Raw genomic sequence first — 15,927 nt, 5'->3', positions numbered from 1 at the left:
TAAGGAATGCAGTGTTTTGCTCTCTCCTTACTGGGTATGGATAATGCAGTGCACATCCATCAGTTTCCTTCCAATTGCCTTTGTTCCTTGTTTCTCAGAAAAAAAATAAGCTGCTTAAAAATTTGATTCCTGTGGTTATATATAAATAACACTATACAGCCTAAAACTACAGACCTGGAACATAAAAGCAATGAAAACTCATTATGAACCTCATTAACTAATGTGTATTAATAAGTTAATGGGTGTCAATGCCCATTACTATGTGTTAATTCAAGTAAAGTGTGTAGGGGGTGATTCTCAAGGTCTAGATTCTATATATGGTGCCAAAAATATTGGTGCTGATAAAAGCGCTATTCTATAAGCTTGGCTTAAAGTTAGGCATAGTTTATAGAATCAAGCTTAACTATAAGTGTGGCTATTTGCTCCCATTTCCACACCTCCTTTTTCAGATTGTATGCAAATTTTAGGCACAGATTTTATGCCTATGTTTGCGTACGTACATGCCAATTAAATTGAATTATTAAAAAGCAATTATTGGTGCCAATTAGCTCAATTAGTGCAAATTTTAGCTACTTTTGTAAAATTATGGGGTAAGTGTGAATTCTGCAATAGCAATCGTGCACATCATTGTGCATAATATGTCTGCAGTTACATGTCTATAGGTGTGAGTACTGATGCTAGCTCAAAGGCTGGTGTAAATGCTCCTGCCTAACTGCTGTAAGGGGCCTTTTTACTAAGCAGCAGTAGGGCTATTGCAAGGGTAGCGTCAAATCAACATTAGTGCCGGGGTAGTGCAGGCACCTGGTGGTAATTTCAAAGTTGGTGTGTGCTGTTTCCTGTGGTAGAAAATATTTTTCTATTTTCTACCGCAGGGGCATTCCCGGTGGTAATTGGCAGCGTGGCCACATTGGCACGCACTGCATGATTACTATGCAAGTAGCGTGTGAGCCCTTACCGCTAGGTCAGTCAGTGGTGGTAAGGGCTCAGGCAGTAAATAGCCATGTGCTACTTTTAATTTTAGCGCATGGCCATTTATTGCCCCATTAAAAAAGCCTTTTTTCACAGCCATAGTAAAAACTGGTCCAGTGCGCACCAATTTCACACATCCAAACTACCAAAGGTCACTTTTTACCACAGCTTAGTAAAAGGGCCCCTAAGTTGGCAGTATTCTATGACCTGCATACACTATTTTGCATGCTAAGTGTGAAAATGGGTGTTCAAGATTATAGAATTAAGATGATAATAACTATGCTCCATTGAGAACAATGGAGCTTGCAATATTTGATGAACTATCGTAGAATTGGTGGAATGTAAGTCCCAGGTGTAATGTAATGTAAATGAGAGCAAACTGGCCTTCTGCTTACAGCAGTGAGCTGAGACCAGGGAAGCCAGAGTTCAAATCCTGCTTCTACCACTGACACATGTGGAGGGGCATAATCGAATGGAAATGCCTATCTCCATGGGCGTTTATCTCCGAGAACGGGTCCGTGAAGGGGTGGGCCGAACCGAATTTTCAAAAAAATGGACGTTTTTGAGCTGGGCGTTTTTTTTAGCGATAATGGAAACTAAAAACGCCCAGCTCAAAAACGTCCTAATCCGAGCCATTTGATCGTGGGAGGGGCCACGATTCATAGTACACTGGCCCCCCTGATATGCCAGGACACCAACTGGGCATCCTAGGTTAATGCGACGGACTTCAGAAAAAGCTCCCACATGCATAGCTCCCTTACCACCAGTGCTGAGCTCCCAACCCCCCTCCCCCAAAACCCACTCCCCACAAATGTACAACACTACCATAGTTCTTAGGGGTGAAGGGGGCACCTACATGTGGGTACAGTGGGTTTTGGAGGCCTCCCATTTACCAGCACAAGTGTTACAGGTAAGGGGGGATGGGCCTGGGGCCACCTGGCTGAAGTGCACTGTGGTACCCACTAAAAGTGCTCCAGGGACCTGCATACACGCAGACCTCTAGGACTGATTGCTGCTAAATAACATTGGCACACCAGTTGACACCTGAAGACTAATCTCTCCGAAAACGTCCTTTATTGGAATAACCGCCTTTACTCACAGTTAACTGCAGATCAGAGGTTGTGCCCCACTGGCAACGAGTCTCCCTGGTACTGAGATGAGCAGTAGGTCAGAGCTGGCAGAATGCTGTACAATGCCCTCTTTCAGCCACATTCAAGGGAAGAACTAAGTTGTCTAACGTGGCTAACACAGGAAAGGGAACTAAAACTGGCTTACAAAAATGGCCACTACCGCGTGGACTACAACAGGAAACACAACCGGGCACACTCTGACCCAGTAGGCAGGGGGAAAAGCACCATAGGAGAAGAGCCTACCAACTACCAACATCGTGAGACTGTAACACAAGCTAATGAAATCATGGAGCCCAATACCCTACACCCACCACAATGCAATGCTGATGTGACCCTGTAGTGCACCCGAGAGCCACATCTGACCCAGGAAAAGGCTGTGACAGGATCAAACACATTCTGTTGTCATGGAGGTGGGTACAGCATTTGAGGCTGGCATAGAGGCTGGAAAAAAAGTTTGTAAAGTGGGGATTTTTTTGGTGGGAGGGGGTTAGTAACCACTGGGGGATCCGGGGAGGTCATCCCCTATTCCCTCCAGTGGTCATCTGGGCAGTTGGAGCACTTTTTTGGGACTTGTTCATGAAAGAAAAGGGTCCAAAAAAAGTGACCCAAAATTGCGGTAAAAACACCTTTTTTTTCGATTATCAGCTAAAGACGCCCATCTCTCCTCGGCTGATAACCACGGCCCAGTTCCGCCTCCACCACGCCTCCGACACGCCCCCGTCAACTTTATTCGTTTCCGCGACGGAGTACAGTTGGAAACGCCCAAAATCGGCTTTCGATTATACCGATTTGGGCGCCTTTGCGAGACAAACGTCTATCTCCCGATTTAGTTCGCACTATAGGCGTTTTTCTCTTTCGAAAATAAGCTGGTTTGTGTCCTTGGGAAATTTACTGTGGGGTAATTCTATAAGGAGCTGCCTAGTTTTAGGTGGCAAGAATGCACATAAAGGCCAGTGTTCTTCCATTTATATGCATACATGAACACGTCAACATGGAAATCAGCAGTTTCTGTTTAAAGCCATATTCTGTAAGTATCCACCCAGATGGATCTAGATGTGATGGGTGTTCACATGTGAGCATGGATACACATGGCCTGGCACCAAATATCCAGGGCTACTTTAGTTTATTAAAATTAGATGCACTGCTTAGCCTATTAGGATCAGGCAGTGAGTAGAATTTGCATATTGCACGATCAGTGAGACAATTGAACAGGATATAACTAAAAGTATTTCAACCCCTAAAGTAGAACAGTGCCACCCAGTGGACCTGAGTGGTATAGAATAAGTAGAAGTTAAATGTTTTTTTTACTCTTTCAAAAAGTATAAAGACTAAGGGATGTTACATGGAAATATTTGTAAAACAAATAGGAGGAAATACCAGAGAATGTGGTAAAAGCGGTTAGCGTATATGGGTTTAAAAAAGGTTTAGACAAGTTCCTGGAGGAAATGTCCATAGTCTGCTATTGAGACAGACATGGGAAAGCCACTGCTTGCCCTGGGATTGGTAGCATGGAACATTGCTACTATTTGGGTTTGTGCCAGGTACTTGTTACCTGGATTGGCCACTGTTGGAAACAGGATACTGGGCTAGATGGACTATTGGTCTGAATCAGTATGGCTATTCATATGTTCTTAATAGATTGCATTCTAATGTAAAAGGCTTTAACTTATGCCTGTTTTATATCACAACATAAAGAACCCCTCAACTAGAAAACAAAACACCTACAGTTATAATTTATAACCACCTAAAAATAGAAGCCCTAATTATAGTTTAGAAACATTACATTTTTTTTCCAGGTGCGAAGTGTGACTTTGAAGCTGACAACTGTGGTTGGTTTGAGATGATAAGCGCAGATGCATTTGACTGGATCAGAAGCTCCAGAAGTGACCTCCCTGCTGCATTTCAGGAACAAGCACCTCCACATGATCACACTTATAAACAACCTCAGGGTAAGTGAAGATAAGTGAATACTATTGGTTTCTGACTCATCAAACTATCTGCTTTTAAATTCTGGTCACCGCAGCAGAATTAGAAAAGATACAGAGAAGGGCAATGAGAATGATAAAGAGGATGGGACAACTTCTCTATCAAGAAAGGCTAAAGCAGCTAGGGCTCTTCAGGTTGGAGGCTGAGGCGAGATATGATCTAAAATACTGAGTGGAGTGGAATATAGTAAATTTAAAACAAACCAGAGAAAATATTTCTTTACTCAACATGGAATTAAATGTGGAATTCATTACCAGAGAATGTGGTAAAACCAGTTAACATAGCAGAGTTTAAAAACGGTTTGGATCATTTCCTAAAAGAAAAGTCCTTAAGCAAATATTAAGTTAGGCTTGGGAAAATCCACTGCTTATTTCTAGACTAAGGAGCATAAAATGTATTGTACTGTTCTGGAATCTTGCCAGGTACTTGTGACCTGGATTGGCCACTGTTGGAAACAGGATACTGGGCTTAATGGACATTCGGTCTCTCCCAGTATGGCAATGCTTATGTTCTTATCTTAAATTATGAGTTAAAGCAGACAGTGGAAGGATTATGATATATTATCAGTATCCTGTGCCTGGTTTTGACCAAATGCACAAACACTTTAATTTGTCTTAATTGCATTAATCTGTCATTGTTGTCAATGTTAAAAACAACATCAAACAGAGGGTCAAAGCACAAAACAATCAAAGCAAACAAAAAGCACCAAGAGCCTTAAAAAATGGAACAAATCTTTAATTCATGAACCCAACGCAGGCCATGTTTCGGCGCACAGTGCCTGTGTCAGGAGTTTAAATGAAAAACATAAAAAATGCGAAGCTCAATAAAAGTACATTTACAAAGCATTGACAAATTGAACAAATGATTGAGTGAATCACCACAACAAAGTGAGAGGCCCTTTTACAGCCCTGGCTCGCTATTCCAAGAATACCGTAGGCCCAACGCAGCTGCCGGCGGTAGCCCCGCCCCGAGTACATGCCATTTCTGGGGGAAAACCCCCGGAAATGGCTTGTATGGTGTTAGCCTAGCAGTAATTGGACATCACCATGAACTGCCCGGTTACCGCCGGGTTATGCGGGAGCCCTTATCGCCACCTCAGTGGGTTGCAGTAATGGTTCCCCTTCGCATGGCCATGTAGTAAGAGTTCTCTTACCATGTGGCCATGAGTGTCTGGGGGCTTTTACCTGCTTCAGTAAAAAGGGCCCTGGTGCGTGGAAAAAACGGCCCCTGACACTAGCGCAGCTTGGTAAAACGACCCGTGAATGTCTGAAGTGATCATAGCATCTTAAAAACAAAAGCTGAACATGTAAACTGTATCTTATTTAAATATGACTTAGATGCTTATTTTCAAAAGAGAAAAAAATCTACAACATGGCATAGAGCAGCATTTGGATGTTTTTCTCACAAATTGTCCAAACCAGTATTTTTGAAACCTACTTTTCAGATGTTTTACTATGCTGTTCGTCTGCAGTGCATCTAGATCTCAAGGGGCAAGTTGGGGGTTGTGTTAAGGGTGGGATTTGAGCATTCATAAGACAGACATTTTTAAGCCACAATAGAACAAAATAAAATCTTCCAGGACTAAAACCAATATGTTTTGGGCTAGACCTGTTCTTATAATGAATAAGGCACAAAAAGGTGACTAGAGGGATTCAGGGATGACCTCTCCTTACTCCCCCTTACTCCCACCCCTCAAAAATTTCATTACAAACATTACTTACCAGCCTCTATGCCAGTCTCAGATGTTATACTCGGGTCCATTACAGCAGCATGCAGGTCCCTGGAGTAGTCTAGTGGTGTGTGCAGTGCACTGCAGACAGGTGGACCCAGGCCCATACCTCCTCCTACGCGTTACACTTGTGGTGGAAACTGTGAGCCCTCCAGAACTCATCAGAATCCCACTGTTCCCACATATAAGTTGCCCCTTCACCCACAAAGGCTATTATTTATTTATTTGGTTACATTTCTATCCCACGTTTCCCCGCATATAATAGGCTCAATGTGGCTTACAAGGTTCCAGAGAGGTGTGGACAATACATAGCAGTAGAATAATAGTAGTACAGAGTAGTAGTGCAGTTAGATTTGGTGTGGAATATTCCATGCAGTTTACAAGTGGGTTAATTTGGAAAGGGGATGCGTGTTGTCTGGTACTTACTTTAGTCATTGTGTTTTATTTTTTCATTGTTTATGTCGATTCTGCAGGGTATGCCTTTCTGAAGAGGAGGGTCTTTAGGTTTTTTCCCCAAAGTTTAAATGAATATTCAAGTTTTTTAGGTCTTTTGGTAGCGTATTCCACAGCTGAGTGCATATGTAAGAAAAGCTGGACGCATATATTGATTTATATTTCAATCCTTTGAACCTTGGGAAGTTAAGGGTTAGGTACGTTCTTGCTGATTTGATAGTGTTTCTATAGTGGTGCACAGTTGGGGGTAGTGGGTTTGGGGGGGGGGGGGTTGGGTTGGGGGAGGCTCAGCAGACAAGATGAGGGAGCAATGGTGAGATGTGTACCCGGGATCATTTATCTGAAGTCCACTGCAGTGCCCTCTAGGGTGTCTCACTGCTCTCCTGGGATGTCTGGGGGACCAGTCTAGTAGAAGTGCTGGCCCCTCCTACATCCCAAAGGCTTGATTTTCTACATTTTTCATTTGGACAGTTTGTTTTTGAAAATGGTCCAAAGGAAAAAAATATATATACAAAGCACAAAACCTTGTTCAAAATGGTATTAAAAAAAAAAAAAAAAGATAGACATTTTTTGGTTTTTGAAAATGACCTTCTTTCATATTCAGATTTTGGATGTTTTGTACAAAACATCAAAAGTCAGACTTAGACATCATATCAAAAATGCCCTTTTTGTGTCAGAAAAAAAACGTCAAAGGGAAATAATAAATGTGTGGAATAAGCATGTCAAAAATCAGTGCCTACAATATAGTGAAAGATAGCAAAGAGTATGAGATACTCATACAGATCATGAAATTAATTGAATGAATGATGTGATTGTGCAGAATTCAATAGTGGCACAGTGCATCCAAACAGAAACCGGAAAAAATTGCCGGCAAGAAAACAATTCATGGCAGCATTAAAAAGTGCCTTACCATAATAAAAGAAGAATACCAGAGTCTTAAAAACCTAATGTAAGGCTATAGAAAATGTGGACACCCTACAGAACAATAAGTACTGTAATTTCTGTACTGATGTTATTCAAATGAGGTCAAACAACAAAGAAAACAAAACAATGAGCAGGATGCGCAACATGGTTTCAAATAACTTTGGACGATTGTAAAAAAAGAAAGAAAGCTAAGATATATTTTAAACTTGTCAATACGAAAGCATATAAAAATGTATGTAAATGTATAATAAAAGGCACAGTTGTCAATGTTAAATGAAATATGGTCCCTAGTGTCAGCTACCCAACTGGGGTTTATTGAAGTTCCAGGGTAGATGAGCTCAGATCTTTCCCAAAGTAAGGGTCCACTGTAGCTTCAGAAAGTCAGGAATAAACAGGGCTCACATACCCATGTCCACCAGCTGTGACAAACCACCCCCAAATCCACACCTCTACAACAAACAGCAAGGGTAGATGGGAAGGCAGCAATTGACCCCCTTCCTTTCCAAAAATGTCTCTTTCTCAACTAGCTACCACCAGAAGCCAGTAATAGCCCAGATATCATAGGTAGGTACATAAGGGGTTCATTTAGCCCCATAATTTTAGCTCCAGTTAAAATCTGGCACTTCCATTTGTTTTTCTGTGACAGCCTAATCTTTCCTAAGAGTTGGGCTGGGCCTGCTGAAGCCTCTTTTGAAAAAAAAAAAACACTATGGGAATGCTAGGAAAGTAACATTCAGTAACACAGTAAATGACGGCAGATAAAGACCTGCATGGTCCATCCAGTCTGCCCAACAAGGTGGCCAGAGCTACACCTGCCACTTTGTGTGGGCCCCAGTCACTGATGCTTAAATGACTCATTGAGAAGATTTGGGCGTCCCCGACCGTATTATCGAAACGAAAGATGGCTGCCCATTTTGTTTCGATAATATGGGTTTCCTCGCCCCTTCGAGGGGCCGTCCTGTGAGGACACCCTCATGAAAACTTGGGTGCTCCATTCGATTATGCCCCTCCACATCTTTTTTGAGATGCAGTGACCAGAATTGAATACAATATCCGAGGTGCAGTCGCACCATGGAGCGATACAAAGGCATTATAACGTCCTCATTTTTGTTTTCCATTCCTTTCCTAATAATACCTAACATTCTATTTGCTTTCTTAGCCACCGCAGCACACTGAGCAGAAGGTTTCAACGTATCATCAACAATGATACCTAGATCCCTTTCTTTGGGATATCAGATTGCAATTTCCTACAGATTTGTTTTTTGATTCCTTACATGTAATATCTCAGCACTTAGATTTGCAATCACCAGCAGACCAAAACTGGAAAACAAGATGCTAGGCTAGATGAACCATTGCCTACCCAAACAGTGGCCAAGCCAGGTCAAAAGTACCTTGTCCTGCTTCTATTCTAAAACATCTTCTTCCTGAGGGAATTTCTTGCTTATTAATTTTAGTTAATCTGATGCTGAAACTGGGATTCTATCTTTATAGTTCTATAATTCTCCTTCCTATTATCAAAGATTGTTCTAAATCTATATCAGACTGTTCTAATTATAGATCTATTGCTGATATCCCTTTCTTGTCTAAGATAACTGAATCTATTGTGGGAACACAACTGCAGTAGTATCTAGACTCCCATAATATATTGGATCTTTACCTGTTTGGATTTTAAAAATTTTATAGTACTGAAACATGTCTTATTAGCATTTATTTCAGAACTGAGGGTTCTGGTTGATAAGGGCATCCCTTTTGTCCTTATGCAGCTAGATCTTGCAGCTGCTTTTGACGTGGTTAACCACGAATTGATGATGCTCATAATTGCTTGTTAAGTGCTGTCATCAGCACTTATTAGCTTGTTAAGCCAATTAAGTTACACACGGTGTTATAGAATCCGTGCTGATTTTGGCGCCTAAATCTAAACGCACTGTATAGAATTTGGGGAATATTCTATAAAGGTTGACAGTCACTTTTAAGAGACTTTTCACCCATGTAATTGTTCCATTATGGAACTCTTTACTGTTAGAAATGTGGTTGCAACCTTAGGGGCCTTTAACCAAGTTGCAGGAAAAAGGGTCCTGCGCTAGAGGTGGGGGCAGTTTTTACCACAGCAGGTAAAAGGCCCCCAGACACACATGGCCATATGGTAAGGAATTCTTACCGCATGACCATGCGATGGGGAGCCCTTACCACCACCGATTGAGGTGGTGGTAACTGGGCAGCAAGCAGCAATGCCCAATTACCGCTGGGTTAGCACTGCACAAGCCATTTCCAAGAGTTTTCCCCCCAGAAATAGCGCACGCTCAGGACGGGACTACCGCCAGCGGCTGCGTTGGGCCGGTGGTAGTCTTGGAAGAGCGAGCGGTAAGACTGCGTTAGGCTTACCTCCACTCTGTAAAAGGGCCCCCCACTATCTTAAATTCAGGAAATTTGTGAAACTTGGGTTTTTTTTCTCATTAGTTAAACTGTTAATTTTGTTTTATTAAATACTTCTGTGCATTTTTTTTTATTATGAGCGTTTTTAATGTAAACAATGCTGAACCTTTGGTTGATACAGTATATAAGATTTCCTATGTTAATGTTAACTGTAAACCGACTATTTTGGGGGTATTCTAGGGGAGCAGTTGGCACGTAACTGATTAAGTGCTGATATTCAGTACTTAACTGGACAGGTTGACCGCATAAATAGGACTACATAAAAGTCAGTCCTATCTTTGGGGGTCTTTTATCAAGGTGCGTTAGCATTTTTAGCTGGCGCTAAACCCTGAAACCCATAGCTGCTTAACTGGCTATTCATTAGCTGACTCCACAAATCCAGAAATTCAGTGTCAGTACTCAGACATAGCCAAGCATTGAATTTCCACATGTAATACTGGTGGTGGTCAGCAAAACGGCGATCTCGGTCAGTTGAATATTGGGATCATGGATTTTCAAGTGTTTCCTGCTCATTTTTGGGTTTTAATGACATGCAACGACATGTGGTTGTAAATTTATTTATTTATTTATTTGTTGCATTTGTATCCCACATTTTCCCACCTATTTGCAGGCTTACATAGTACCATAAAGGCTTTCGCCTAGTCCGGTAGAGAAACAAATACAAGGTGACAGTGTGGTTGAATAACGGCATTCGACAGTCTATCCTACTAATTACAGCATATGACATCCTTTTTGCAAAGTCTTGTGTTTGAAATATTCTTGTTTTCATTAGGTCATTTTATGTTCATTCTGAAAAACAGCACTAGTATTTCACAAGTTGCTGAACTACGAAGTCCTCGATTCAGCCAAACTGGATCAAGATGCACAGTGTCTTTCTGGTAAGAGCTAAGTTTTAGTCTTCATATATGAAATTTTTGATGCAAATTTTTTGGGACTAAAATTGAATGAAATGGAATAAATGTGAAGCATTATTTTGCATAGGGTCTCTATTTGAGAAATGGGATGTCCAGGTCAGAACATTTCTTCAGTATTTTACAAAAGGCATTGCTAAACACATTGGGCCCAATGTTCAGAAAATGCTGAGCTTCTAAATTTATATGCCTAAGGCCACATCCTAAATTTGTAACATTTATACTCATACATTTAAGGCTGCCATTCATTTTTTCTAGATTGATGAACTAGATTTATGAGCCTAGTGCTAATTCCTGGATTCTATAAAGTTGGGTTCACAAATTTCTGACTAGCTCACAAATTTGAATGCACAGTTTAAAGAATAGTGTGAGTTGCGCATCTAACAATTGTTAAATTAGGCACCAATTAGCATTAAATACCAACAACAGCCCTTAAGTGACATTAATTGATACTAATTGGCACTAATTTGGAGTTACATGTGTACTCCCTCAATATTCAAAATGATTTAAGCGGGCAGGAAAGGCTCCCACCCACTTAAATCGCTCTGGGCCACCTAATCCCCAATATATAGCAGCATTAAACCAGGCAGTGCCACTGAATATCACCTCTGACAGACTCTAGAAAAGTGGGCAGGTCAGGGGCGGTACTGGGTTGGTGTTAGGGCTAAGCAGGTGCCGCTTAGCTATGGGGGCCCCAGCACTGAATATTGGCCAGAACCCACATAACTAATTGGTGAACTGGATTTGAAGTTGGTTGTGAGATAGACGCCAAAGAGTAGTGGTCAATGGAATTCACTCAGAGGAAGGAAAGATGAGTAGTGGAGTGCCTCAAGGATTGGTTCTGGGGCCGATTCTGTTTAATATATTTCTGAATGACATTGATGAAGGGTTAAAGGTAGGGTTGCTTGTTTGTGGATGATATCAAGATTTGTAACAGAGTGGACACTCTGGAGGGAGTGGAAAACATGATCTGCAAAAGTTAGAATAATGGTCTAATGTTTGGCAGTTAAAATTTAATGCAAAGAAATGCAGAGTGATGCTCTTGGGGAGTAGAAATTGATGGGAGCCTTATGTCTTAGGAGGTGGGAGGCTGATATCACAGACAGGAAGAGGAACCTTGGGGTGGTAGTGTCCAAGGATCTGAAGGTGACAGAACAGTGTGACAATATGGTGGCCATATCCAGAAGGATGCTAGGCTGCATATCAGTTCAGTTGGAAGTAGCAGATAAGTAGAACTAGATTTTTGGAATAATGGTTCTCATCCCACTATTAGTGTATATGATATATTTATATACACTTTTGATAGTTTGTACCCCTGACGCAGCCTGAGGGCGAAACGTGGCCACGTTAGGTATTGTTCCAATAAATGCATTTGATTCCACTGCTTTTTTGTTTTATATATACTGTTTTGTAAGCAGTTGTGTGCCTTTTTGTCTTTTTGTTTCATACCAGCATCTATGACAATTTCAGATATTATGAACAGTCCTACTACAGCAGCAAGCAGGTCCTTGGAACTGCCTAGTTGTCAGTGCAGTGCACTGTGGAGAAGGAGACCCAGGACTATATCCCACTCTAACTTGGTACACTTGTGATTGAAAGTGTGAGCCTTCCAAAATCTACCAAAATCCTACTGTATCTACATATAGGTGACACCTGCAGCCATAAAGGCTATTGTAGTGGTGTACAGTTGGGGTTTTTTGGAGGACTCACCATACAATAAAAGGGGATAACGGTGAGATGTGTACCTGGGATCTTTTATGTGAAGTCCACTGCAGTGCCCTCTAGGGTGCTCCACTGTGCTGCTGGGACGTCTGTGTGGCCAGCCAACTAAGAATGCTGCCCCCGCCCTCCATACATCCCAATGGCTTGTTTTTGTGCATTTTTTCCTTGGCTGTTTTTTTCCCAAAAATGGTCCAAAAAGATAGATGCACTAAGCACAAAAATATCTAGCAAATGGCCATTTTTGAAACAAAAAGTTGAATGTGTTTCTGGCTTGAAAATGCTACATATAATATGACACAATAATCTCTCTGAAATGATGGCAAAATAGTACTTTAAAGAAACTAAAGTTCTGCGAAGTGCATTAAGTTTTAAAAGTAAAAAAGGGAAAAAGCCTCTGAAACCGACCCAACCTCCAACCCGAATAATTGTTTTCAATAACAAAGGTTGGGAAAAGTAAATGGGTTCCTTCTCATTATTGGCAAAAAAAACCTTAAATTCTTTGATGCAAAATGCTAAAACTTCACAGAACTGACTGTGGATACAAAAACAAGAAATGAAAAGATTTCTTAACTTAATTCAACTTCCAAGTGCAGGTAGGAAACAACGTGTAGATGAACGGTCCAACACACCGACTTTGGCCAGAGTTTCGCTATGAAATAGCTGTCTGAAGGCGTGAGTAAACCTTAAAAAAATATATTAAACAAAATAATTAAAGTGCAAAAACCATGTGTATACAAAATATAAAATATAAAATACATGTGACCAAAATGCTAAAGTGCAAAGATATACTAGATCCAAAAAGTCAAAAATAAAAGAATAATTCAAAAAGAAGTACTTGCCAAAGAACTTGAACACGTTCAAACTTCCTACTATGGGATCCCTACCAAAATGGCCACGGCATTCCTTCTTTATAGGTTTACTATTCAAAATCCTGTGATGCCATATCCTGTGGCATTAATTGCAGCAGATGTTGTGTACTGATAATCTTAAAAGACGTCATTTCACTGACAGCGTATCACTTTACATACATCATTGATATTGCAAATTCAAACTTTCTTATAATGATGTAGCTAAGAATGATAATCTGACAAAACAGAATTGGGAAGTCAGAGTTGATTGTAAAAATTAGAAACAAAATTGTGGAATCTAAAGAGGATTTTGCAAAGTCCAAAAAAATTCTTTTGTTCAAAGGAAACTTCTCCATTCTAACCTTAGGTCTAATCCTATGGGTTCCTCCGTTTTTAATATAAAGATCCAAATTACTCCCTCTGTAACAATTTTCTCAGTCTATTAGGGGAATCTGTTGGAATGTGGTCAACTGCACAGATCTGTAATGAGGAAAAGTTATGTCCCATTTCAAGACAATGTGATACAATTAGAGCTTCAACCCTCGATTGTTTCAGACAACTTTTATGTTTGGAAATGCATCTTCTTAGAGGGCGTGTGGTTTCCCCGATATAAATTTCCGGGCAGGGACAAATAATTAAATAAACCACGTGGTCAGATGAGCAGGTGGTTTTTGATGCTAATATTATTATCTCCTGAAGGTAGCAATTAACTATACTTGGGTGAATTGATTCTATTTGCTTAGTTTAGTCTTGTTTCCTATCTTCTGCAGGTATTACAACTATGGACTATCTGTTGGAGCAGCAGAGATGCATTTGCTTGTTGAAGGTCTGAGTGTCCCTACAGTTCTCTGGAGGATATACTATAATCAGGGAAATCAGTGGTTAAAGGCATTCATCCAGCTTGGTCGTATCTCACAACCTTTTCAGCTGTCTCTGAATAAAGTCAGTCTTGGCTTTTATGATGGTGTATCAGCCATTGATGATATTTTGTTTGAGAACTGCTCCCTTCCACCTACAGCAGCCAGCTGTAATGGCTCAGATCAGTTCTGGTGCCACATCACCAAAGCTTGCATTAACATTTTGCTGGTATGTGATCTTGTAGATGACTGTGGAGATGGATCCGATGAAGAGAATTGCCGTAAGTACTTGCATTCACAATCTTCTTATTTAAATATTATTTTTTAGAAATGAATAATTAAAATATTAGAGCTCTCTGTGTTAGCATTTCTTACAAATTGCTGCTGCTTCCAGAGGTAGAGCAGCAGTGTCTCAAAATGAGGCTGAAAGAGAGAATAATGTCCAGGCAGTCAGATGCCTCAAAGACACCAGAGAAAGCAACAGGTGCAAAACAGAGAAGTCGACAGCACACACAATTACCCTTTCAATGGAGTCATCACTTCACTGCTATCATAAATCAAAGAAAGAAAACATCTTGAGACAACTGACTGCCACTAGCAGAAAGAAAAATATCAGTCTGGAGAAAAGACAGCATATATTGGATCCATTAACAAACACCCTATTCTCACACAGAAAAATAGGAGACAAGATTTGCAAGACTGACTAAAGTTGGCAAGAGGATCCACTAATTGTACTCTTTCTCCTCCCACTATTGATCTCAGAGTACTGGCAGAAGAAAGGCCAGCTAGTAGTGACTGATAGTCATGGGGGTACTGGGCTGGCTGATGACCATTTTTGGCTTCCAGCATGGGTAAATGATGCCTACTTATTTATATAGAGGTCAATTTTTAGCAATAGCACTTTTATTTACTTTAACCATGTAGGTCCTTGTTTTATAAGCCCTATTTATGATTTACATATATAAACACAAACATTTATATGTATATATCATATACACATGTACAACTCAGTTTTAGAAAGCCAGTATTTAGATGTGTATATCTGCACTATGTATAGATTGCAAGAGGGCATGGTTTGAGAAGATCATCTACAGGCCTGATATTCAGCAGGCAGCACTCAAGAGTTTTGCTGCCACTGGCGTTAAACCCAGAAATTCAATGCTGGGCCATGTCTGGGCTTCGGCATTGAATTTTCAGGTCTGTGGAGCCAGCTAATGCATAGCCAGTTAAATGTAATATTCAGCACTTAACTGGCTATGGGACACTGCATAAAGATAGGACTGACTTTTATATGGTCCTATTTATGTGGTTAAACTGGCCTGCTAAGTTCTGAATATCAGCACATAATCAGCCAAGAGTTGACTCTGCTCCCAGAATGCCCCCCCAAATAGCTGGTTTTTAGTTTGGCAGTAACCACTAATTTTCATCGGCACTAAATGGTTAAGGGCATTGAAAATGCACAGTTAGTCCCCAAAAGACAATTTAACTGGCCAAGAGCAATTTCTGCCTGGTTAAATTGCTTTGAATATTGACCCGATCATATCTATTCCCCATTTAAGAAAGGAAATGCATGCATATTTTTAAAAAAATTGTATTTCTTTATTAGGATTTATTTACTACCTTTTTGAAGGAATTCATTGAAGGCAGTATACATTAAGAATAAATCAAACATAAGCAGTAGACAATTACAGCAGTAAAAATATTCAAATAACAATACAAAGTAGGGCATAATATACTACTTACAATGTTAACACAATATGCAATAAAACATGATAATAGACAGAATAGGGCAAATGTCCTAGTATATCAACATTCAGATTTACAACAGCTTCTTTGCACATGTAGGTTTTTAAAAAGTGTTTATTTGGGCCAGCCCCTAACAATGGAGATTGAGGGAGTTCTCCCCTTCTCTTATTCCCCAGTACTTATATTGCCCCCTCTAAATTGAAAATCATGATTGAGGCA

The 15,927-nt window shown here is 40.5% G+C and overlaps 1 protein-coding gene across 1 annotated transcript in view; it reads left to right on the top strand.

Moving 5' to 3' along the window:
* MALRD1 (MAM and LDL receptor class A domain containing 1) overlaps positions 1 to 15,927 on the top strand; it is a 787,803-nt gene that overhangs the window by 168,243 nt on the left and 603,633 nt on the right. The window contains 3 exon segments of the mRNA XM_030202038.1: positions 3,896 to 4,048; positions 10,397 to 10,502; positions 13,876 to 14,243. Coding sequence (XP_030057898.1) covers positions 3,896 to 4,048; positions 10,397 to 10,502; positions 13,876 to 14,243 — 627 coding nt within the window.

Source organism: Microcaecilia unicolor, chromosome 1, assembly GCF_901765095.1.
Source record: "Microcaecilia unicolor chromosome 1, aMicUni1.1, whole genome shotgun sequence".
NCBI classification, from domain to species: domain Eukaryota; kingdom Metazoa; phylum Chordata; class Amphibia; order Gymnophiona; family Siphonopidae; genus Microcaecilia; species Microcaecilia unicolor.
Note: the sequence above shows the minus strand (reverse complement) of the source record. Positions and strands in the feature narration are given on the sequence as shown.